The following is a 9,359-nucleotide window of genomic DNA, read 5'->3' on the forward strand; positions in this document are numbered from 1 at the left end:
GTGGCTCATGGCAGACCCTTCTTCCTCCCCAGGGAGCCTCCTCACAGTAAGGGGGGAGCTCCCCCCCAGCCCAGGACTCACCAGCTCAGCCCCCACCAGAGGCAGGCCACTGCCTGAGCCCCACGTGCCCTGAGCCAAGTGGGGATTGGCGGCCGTCCCGGCCACAGCGACAACAAATCCTTTGAGGTTCACACCTCTGACAAGAGTAAAAGGGCCAGCAAAACCTCACCTCAGGCCCTGAGGAGAGAAGGCTTCAGTCTGCAAGGTCCTCAGGGAAAATGTATGGGAAAGTGCTGGGCTCCATCAGTGCTGCTCTCTTTTGAAACATCACCTCCTGAGGGCACACGAGCCGGCCTTTCCCACATGTCGGAAGCCAAGCAGGCGAGGCACAAGGCTGCCGTGCCTAAACAGGCGACTTCTCTGGAAAAGAGCATGGAAAAGGAAGCTGTGTGCCCCGAGGAATCCAGGTCAGGAGAAGAACACACAGATGCTTCTTGCCACTTGCCACTGTGGGGGGAAAGCTGGTGTGGTGAAAGCTCAACTGGAGATGCAGGCGGCCAGAAATAAAAAGAGGGGGGGCACAATCAAAAGAGTCAAAAGAGTGTTTTGAAACACCTTAATGAGAAAAAACATTGGAGAAATAACATCATCCCCTCGCAGGATGTGGATGATCACTTGACAAACAGGGACAGAGACATGGTACGGGTGTTTCATGCCCTCTTTGCCTTTGCCTTCAACACTCATCCCTCCCTTTGATGCCTTCAGTTTTACTTTTCATATTTTTCAAGTTTTGTACTGCCTTTCTGTGTAACTCTGGACTTCATCTAAAGATCTCTTCACAGTTTTGTAGGACAAAACAGTCCTTTTCCAGCCTGAGAACCAAGGACACCCTTGGCAGCTTCCGGCCCAAAAGTGTAACCAAGGGCGAACTGAAGAAAGCAATCTGGGAGGAGGGAACATCATAACCTGAAGTTGTAATAGGACAATTAACCCCGAAAATGGCAATGAACCAAAACTTACCAACAGTGTGAAAACCTGTGACGGGTCGTCCATCTTACGTCCATCTTGGCTAGAGCCACGACCAGGCTCTTGTGCTGCCCCAAGGTGTATCCTTTGAAGGCCTTTGAATAAAGACCAACTTGATTCCTTTAACGCTGTCCAGCCTCTGTTGCAGGCAGCCTCTCCGAGGCTCCACCTTCCCAGTGGAAAACATTGCACTTGTACCAAGGGACACTGCAAGGCCCTTGAAGAGAGCAAGCCCTGCTCAGCAGAAAGCAAAGCAACCCCTATGTTTGATGCACAGCATTCCCACGCAAACACAACACGTGCCAGCTCTTGGGAAGAAAGAAACCTTCTGGCAGACAAAACCAGAGCAGTGGAGGCACCAGTGAGTGCTCCTTAGCGAAAGTCCTGATGTATTTAGAGCAGAGGCACTGCAGAGGTCAGTGAAGCTCTAACAAAAATCTCTCCTCTGCCCTCGACAGCCAGCTCAGGAGAGCTCCCCAGAGACAGAGAAACTTCAACTGCCTTTGTCTCTGCAGGATCTGCTCAGGCACAGAGTGCTGGGGTGTTTCCAGTTGGGAACGCTGCAGTGTCCTGGGAGCCGTGGGCTCGGACACTGCTGGCAGCAGCACTCCTCCTGATAATGCCACTTGCTCCAGGGAACGATTCACTTGCCAACAGGCTTGTTCGCATTTTGGGGCTACGCTGAGTGGCGTGAGGAATGCAACAATAAGTTCCTTCGTGTAACGGAGAGGGAAAAAGCCCTTTATTGAAAGAAACACTACACTTTTTATACAATGGTTCATGGAGCGAGGATAAACATGATCTGATTGGTTTGAGGAAGGCAACATCTCTTGAAAACATGCTTTTATGAGAAACATCACGTCTCCAGCAGGTGTTTAATCACTGTTATCCTTTCTTGTCCTTGAGAATCCTGAGAACAGGCTGCTTTCTGGATTCCCAGCAGTATCCTAAATGACGCGGGCTGAGCTCCCAGTCTTACTTCCAGGCTCCTTGCTTCCAGGCTTTCTCTGACCACGTGCATCTTCAGCCATGAGCCGGTTCCGCTGATCCCTGGGGCAGGGCGGGGCTGTGACGGCACAAAGGGGCTGAGCGCTGGCGTGAGGTGGGGCTGTGATGTCCTGGCCGCAGCACTGTGACATCAGTGTGCTGGTGCTAGAAAAGCCGGGCCAGCAGCCACAGCTGCCAGTGCAGTCGAGATGGGACGCGCCGGAGCCATGAGTGACGGTGACGTCCTGATGATTGCGCTTGTCCTGCTGCTGGCCACCGTGGCTGTCTGCTGGGCCCTTGGCCACTGGCAACCATGGAGGCGGTAGACACGGACGCCGAAGCGCATCAAGCGCCCCCCAGTCTGGCCCAGAGGCTCCCGGAGGAAGCCAGGAGCCCCTGTGGCTCCCGGGTCCTCCAGGCCTCGGGCCGCCCCTCGCAAGCGGCCACGTGCTCCCGCGAGCCCCCTGGGCAGCCCCTGCAGCTGCGGCCCCTTGGTGGTTGTGGCCCAGGAGCTGCAGGATCTGATGCTGCTGCTCTAGGGATCGCAATGGGGCACGTGCGCCGCTCTACTCTGGGATGTGGCAGGCCTTGTGGAGGGAACTGGAAGAGCTGGTAAAGCGAGGCCACCTGGGCCCGCTGTGGCTCATCCGGCTCCCTCAGGAAGGCCCCCATCCCTTTGAGAGGCCTCAGCTCCACGCCTGCGAGAGCCTCAGCCCTTGCAAGGATGGCACAGCAGCGGAGACCCGCCATCCATGCAGGGGCCTCAGGCTGTCAGAGACCCTCCATCCTGTCAGCAGCCTCTGCTATCTCTGACAGCCTCCATCCCTTGCAGAGGCACAGGGAGACCTGTCAGCCTGTGGAAGGGGCAGAGCCCGGGGACAGGTCTCCCAGCTCCCTTGGACTCACGGGCGCAGCCCTGACTGTTGACGTGGCCAGGGAAAGCCCACAAGTCCAAATGGGAGCCCAGCCCGAGGCAGGGGAGCCTTGTGAGGAGCAGCTGGTGGAGCAGCAAGCGTCCTGGAGCCAGCAGTTGCCGGCCCACTGCTGCCAGGACGCTGTGCCAGGTGTGGCAGCTGGCAACAGCCCAAGCCTGGAGGTGGAGATGACCCTCGAGACACCAAGGGGGTTCCTCCATCTGCAGGAAGCTGCCCCAAGAGAGCCCTCGACCACCACAAAGGGCTCTCTAATAGCAGGTGAGATCTTCCCAGGAGCTGTCGGAGGCACCCCCGGGGCTCTTGAGGGGAATCCCCAGGCCAGGCCAGGGCCCCTGAGAGCAGCCTGGTCTCCGCTGCTTCAAAAACCCCTGTCTGCTTTGCAGCTGCTCCTGGGATCCCCCTGGGCGAAGCCTCGGGCTGTAGCCCCGGCCGTCCCCAGCAGCAGAGGACAGCCCACGACGCCGGGGACAGCGACGGTGCCGCCCTGCTCCGCTGCTCAGCGGCTCCTGCAGCCACCTCTGGGCCCTGCCCTGCCCCAGCTGTGCCGCTGTCCAGCCCGACGGCTGCCAGGCGGCGGCCGCTGCCCGGCGCGCAGCAGGAAGCAGGTGAGAGCAGGGTGGCCCGCGGCGGCTCGGCCCGCCTGACTGGCGGGCACTTGGGAGGGGGGGCCCTGGGCGCAAGGCTGATGGCTGGCTCTTGGCCGCAGGGCAAAAGAAGCAGCTGCAGGAGCTGTACCAGCTGGGCCCGCAGCTGGGCAGCGGCGGCTTCGGCACCGTTTTCTCGGGCATCCGCCTCTCCGACAGGAGCCCGGTGAGTGGCTGCGACGGCCGGGCGTGGCAGGAGGGGCAGGGGCGGGGAGGGGCCGGGCTTGAGCTCAACCCTCCTCTCTCCATGGCTTGCAGGTGGCCATCAAACGCGTGGCCCGGGAGAGCGTCCTGCAGTGGGACGAGCTGGTGCGTGAGCGGGGCCAGCGGGACAGAGCGGGGCGGGGCGGGCAGGGATAAGGCCGGAGCTTCGGCAGTGGCAGGCGGGGGATGGCGGGGGGAGCGGGCGTGGGCTCAGCGTGCCAGCCGGGGCATGGCGGGCCTGGCGATGCCAGAGACCGGTGGTGGGGCCGGGCAGGGGGCACCTCCCAGGCATCCCCTGGGGCTTGGCAGGAAGCCCAAGCAGCAGGGGGGCTGCCCGGGGGCGGGCACTGGGCCATCCCAGGCAGGGAGGGGGCAGCGCAGCCAGAGGGCAGCATCAGGCCTGCTGGAGGCATTGTCTTCTCCTCACAGCCCGACGGCACCCGTGTTCCCATGGAGATCGTGCTGATGGAGAAGGTGGGCTCTGGTTGCCACTACGTCATCCAGCTCCTCGACTGGTTTGAGCTGCCTGACAGCTTCCTGCTGGTCATGGAGCGTCCGGAGGCATCGCGGGATCTCCTGCAGTTGCTGCTGGAGCAGGAGTTCCTGTGCGAGGAGATGGCGCGCTGGCTTTTCCGCCAGGTGCTGGAGGCCGTGCGGCACTGCACTGCCTGCGGCGTCCTGCACCGTGACATCAAGCCGCAGAACCTCCTCGTGGACCCGGAGAGTGGCGACCTGAAGCTCATCGACTTCGGTTGCGGCACCTTCCTCCAGGAGCGGCCCTACACACAATTTGCCGGTGAGCCCAGAGCCCGGGCCCTGCTCCCAGTGCCAGGCACTGCACGGCCCCATTCCCTCCTAGGCTGCGGGGCGCGGCCTTCAGCCGGCTGCCGGCTGCCGTGCATTTGGCACAGGGCAGATGCCGTGCCCAGAGCCGGCTGCCGGCCCTGCCCAGACAGAGGGGGCTGCAAAAGCCGGGCCCCGGCCCGCAAGGCCGTGGGCTGCTCCGCTGGCCTTGTTTGCCTTGCAGGATGGTTTCTTGGCTTTGGCCAGTTGTCTGGGGGAGGTGGGGTGGCCTGCGGGGGAAGTTGAGGCTGCCGGCGTGGCCCCTGCCTCAGGCAGGAGGCTGGCGCCAGACTCTGCAAGGCAGCGGCTGCGCCTGGACATCACCGCCTGTCTCCCCTAGGAACACACGTGTACAGCCCACCCGAGTGGATCGCCTTTGGCTGCTACTACGGCCATTCGGCAACCATCTGGTCCCTGGGTGTGTTGCTGTACGTCATGGTCTGCGGGAGCCTCCCCTTCTGGAACGACCGTGACATCGTGTCGGGGCAGCTCTTCTTTGGGCACCAGGTCTCTCCAGGTTGGTATCCAGCCCCAAGAAGGCAGGCTTCGGCAGATGGCAGCGTGCAGCCCGGCGTGGCCCTCACGCAGCTCGGCGGGACGTCGATGTGCCCTCAAGGGCCGGCCGCAGGAGGTGGCCTGTGCCGACGGGCTCAGTGCAGCACGCGTGGCTGAAGGAGGTGGCCGTGTCCTGCTGTGCCGCTCTCCCACTCTCACGGGGCAGAGTGGTTCGTGTCCCACGGGCGCTGGGGGCAGCTGGGCAGGAGCCTTCTGCCACTGACCGGCGCTTTCTGCCTTCTCTCCCCAGCGTGTGAAGATCTGATCCGCTGGTGTTTGGCCAAGCACCCTGCGGACAGGCCGGAGCTGGAGGACATCTTGTGCCACCCTTGGGTGCGGGGCGGGCATTTTTGATGCCTTGCCGGATCCTCTGCAGCACCCAGTTACCACGTCCCACGCAGGACCCAAATAATAAAACAACCACAAACCCATTGCAGGGTGTCAAGTCTGGTCCTTGTCAGCAGCTTCAGCTAAAGAAACCTCTTGGGAAAAGGGGTAGTCCAAGTGCTCCCTTCAGCCTTCTTCAAGCTTTCGACACCTTTCCTCAAGCATGGTGCCTTTGTGTCTTCGGGCACGGGCTGTAGTGCAGGTAGGAAGGGCTTTAACAAGCCAAAGAATGCAACAGTGAAACAACAGCTGTCCTTTCAAGCTGATGCGGCCACTTGGGTGTCTCCTGAAGTGAAACAAGGGAGGGCTCTGTGTGCATTCCAAGGGCCAGGAGGTGGCAGGGACAGAGACGTTGCTCTGCTACCAAAGCTGGGAGAAGAACCAGAAGCACCAAAAGGTCATTTTGCACTGAGCCCTGATGACCTCTTCCTCTTTCTTTCCCTCAAATCGGCGGCGACTGCAGGCAAATGCAGGCCAGGCCTCGTGGCTCATGGCAGACCCTTCTTCCTCCCCAGGGAGCCTCCTCACAGTAAGGGGGGAGCTCCCCCCCAGCCCAGGACTCACCAGCTCAGCCCCCACCAGAGGCAGGCCACTGCCTGAGCCCCACGTGCCCTGAGCCAAGTGGGGATTGGCGGCCGTCCCGGCCACAGCGACAACAAATCCTTTGAGGTTCACACCTCTGACAAGAGTAAAAGGGCCAGCAAAACCTCACCTCAGGCCCTGAGGAGAGAAGGCTTCAGTCTGCAAGGTCCTCAGGGAAAATGTATGGGAAAGTGCTGGGCTCCATCAGTGCTGCTCTCTTTTGAAACATCACCTCCTGAGGGCACACGAGCCGGCCTTTCCCACATGTCGGAAGCCAAGCAGGCGAGGCACAAGGCTGCCGTGCCTAAACAGGCGACTTCTCTGGAAAAGAGCATGGAAAAGGAAGCTGTGTGCCCCGAGGAATCCAGGTCAGGAGAAGAACACACAGATGCTTCTTGCCACTTGCCACTGTGGGGGGAAAGCTGGTGTGGTGAAAGCTCAACTGGAGATGCAGGCGGCCAGAAATAAAAAGAGGGGGGGCACAATCAAAAGAGTCAAAAGAGTGTTTTGAAACACCTTAATGAGAAAAAACATTGGAGAAATAACATCATCCCCTCGCAGGATGTGGATGATCACTTGACAAACAGGGACAGAGACATGGTACGGGTGTTTCATGCCCTCTTTGCCTTTGCCTTCAACACTCATCCCTCCCTTTGATGCCTTCAGTTTTACTTTTCATATTTTTCAAGTTTTGTACTGCCTTTCTGTGTAACTCTGGACTTCATCTAAAGATCTCTTCACAGTTTTGTAGGACAAAACAGTCCTTTTCCAGCCTGAGAACCAAGGACACCCTTGGCAGCTTCCGGCCCAAAAGTGTAACCAAGGGCGAACTGAAGAAAGCAATCTGGGAGGAGGGAACATCATAACCTGAAGTTGTAATAGGACAATTAACCCCGAAAATGGCAATGAACCAAAACTTACCAACATGTGAAAACCTGTGACGGGTCGTCCATCTTACGTCCATCTTGGCTAGAGCCACGACCAGGCTCTTGTGCTGCCCCAAGGTGTATCCTTTGAAAGTCTTTAATTCTATGATTCTATGAAGATCTGGGCCTTGTTAACTCTGGAAGTAGAAACATGTCTGTTGCATGCTGCCTGTGAAGGGGTAGTGAAGCCACGTGCTGTCTACACACTTGAGCAGCTGAGCTTGCTACCACAACAACCATATTGATGCCAGAATGATTTTTGTGTTTATATTTTTTATATATATTTTAATATATATTTTATACTAATATGTATTTCATTCTATTTTTTATATTTCCTACATATATATTCTTAGCTCTATTGTTGTTGAGTTCTATAGTTCCTAGCTGGCCAAAGTGCTTGTCCCTACCCTGATGGGTAGAAAGACAAAACACATACCAGAGGCTCCAAGCTGGTGCGTCCAAGGTGCCTATCCTATCTTGATTCTTCCTGGGAGCCTAGTTTGAAGCCAGCTCTTTGAGAAACGTTTTACAAGCACGGTTTATTTGCTATCTAAATGGAGGCTACACTGAGAGGTGGAACCAAAAGAGGGAGTTACGTCACTGTTTATGTCTCTAATTGGGATTTTTGTCAATTATGCTAATTTTCTAAATATAAAACTGTATTTACCCCATGCGGGGGTGTATGCATTTTCCATATCTGCCCCTTCGTGGCCCCCAATGAAGACCAGCTTTTATATTGTCTCCTACAGAAATATTGTCTGCAAAGTGGGTTGTTTTATTTCTAAGTCTTTAAGGTATCAATATTTAGTCTGCATCCAGAGGCTCAGCAGGGCCTGTAACTGAGTAATAGTATTCAGACTGAGTAATAAAGGACAGCAACATTCTTAGTTGTGCCTGGTTTGTCCCCTCTGTTGGCACAAGTATACCTTGCATTTGAGTGCTTTATCATCTCTATGCTGATGGATGATGGAGCCCAACATTGACCATCCAGTGCTGCTACCAAACTGGAATAGACCTGTCCAGACTCTGCACTCCGAACATTTTCATTTAGCGCTCGTAGCGTATGCCTATTCTGGACCTCTGAGGTCTCCTAAGGTCTGCTGTGAGCACAGGGCTATGCCCAAGGATCATGGATGCACATTGAATCTACAGAACAGCTTTGGGCTGGAGCTCAGGCTCAGGATGTACTCAAACATAAATCCCACCAGACTGCAGAAGCATCAATGAACTCTTCAATAGCAGGTGAAGGAAAAACAACCAATCTGAATTTCACCACCTGTTCACAGAATCGAATATCCAGAGAGGGCTTGAAGTACAACATCTGAGAAGATTTTGTGAGGAAAGCACAACATCTACTTGCAAATGCTAGTAAAGCATTCCCATCCATTTGATGATATCTGATACTCTAAAAATGTTTCAAGTCTGATGCTCACAGAAGTGGTTCTGTTTTTTGTAAGAACAAGAGAAATAATCTGTGGTTTTTTTCTGTGTTATTCCAAATAATTTTAAAACGACGTAGCACTTTTTCATGCTTAATCCTGTCTGAATTTTGTTACGCTTTGACTTTTAGCAAAATTAGCTTTGTGATAATACTGAGGGGTTTTTTTTTTGTTTGTTTTCTAAAACCAATTTTAATGTACTCGTTTTCTTCAGAGCCTCATAAAATGAATTACTAAACAAATTAAATCTCTCACTCGGTGTCTGATCTAGTTTGGAACTGTCCATGGTATGGGAGTTAGTGAAGTGACCCACTTGAGAGCTAGCTTCTCATTAGCTGGTTATGAGGGAAAGGAGCCTCCCCAGGAAGTATGAAGAGTCTTGGGAGGGTATGTCTTTTGGTTTGATGATTCCACTTGCACTATTCTTATCCCTGAGGCACACCAAGATTGTAAGGGGCATACCCTATTTTTCAGAGTTCCATAGGAAAATGTTCACAACTGCAGTCTAATATTGGACCTCAATACTTTCTTCTGGATATTCTGGAATAACATCTGATTTCTCCTGATACATGGAAGGAACAGCAGATTATGTACAGCTGCTTCATGCCCAGAATGCTCCCAAGTAGCTCAGAGAATAGTTGACAAAAACTACATAGAACTAGTCTATTTTTTCACGTGGGAAATTAGCACTCAAGTTCATATATAGCTGATGTCATGTGACTTGTGTTTGTTAATAATATAATAATTATGTTGCAAAGAAAAGGAGAAGTTCTCCAAGTGTGAATCACTCTTACATTGGATGTTAATAAGAAACTGGTAGTGTAAAACACC

General features: G+C 54.9%; 1 protein-coding gene across 2 annotated transcripts; it reads left to right on the plus strand.

Annotated features, from left to right (window-relative positions):
* Window positions 1-2,765: 2,765 nt before the first annotated feature.
* Window positions 2,766-7,178, plus strand: LOC116994925 (serine/threonine-protein kinase pim-1-like). 2 transcript variants are annotated; one of them, XM_033056910.1, is made up of 7 exons: window positions 2,766-3,206; window positions 3,332-3,553; window positions 3,655-3,758; window positions 3,851-3,901; window positions 4,226-4,592; window positions 4,980-5,156; window positions 5,445-7,178. In XM_033056910.1, exons 1-7 carry the CDS (start codon window positions 2,969-2,971, stop codon window positions 5,546-5,548), a joined length of 1,263 nt encoding a protein of 420 aa, XP_032912801.1. In that variant the 5' UTR covers window positions 2,766-2,968; the 3' UTR covers window positions 5,549-7,178. The 2 variants fall into 2 exon arrangements, with proteins under 2 accessions (XP_032912801.1, XP_032912800.1); XM_033056909.1 differs by lacking the exons at window positions 4,980-5,156; window positions 5,445-7,178 and having other exon boundaries at window positions 4,226-4,963.
* The last annotated feature ends 2,181 nt before the right edge of the window (window positions 7,179-9,359 follow it).

Source organism: Catharus ustulatus, chromosome 4 (assembly GCF_009819885.2).
Source record: "Catharus ustulatus isolate bCatUst1 chromosome 4, bCatUst1.pri.v2, whole genome shotgun sequence".
Classification (NCBI taxonomy): Eukaryota; Metazoa; Chordata; class Aves; order Passeriformes; family Turdidae; genus Catharus; species Catharus ustulatus.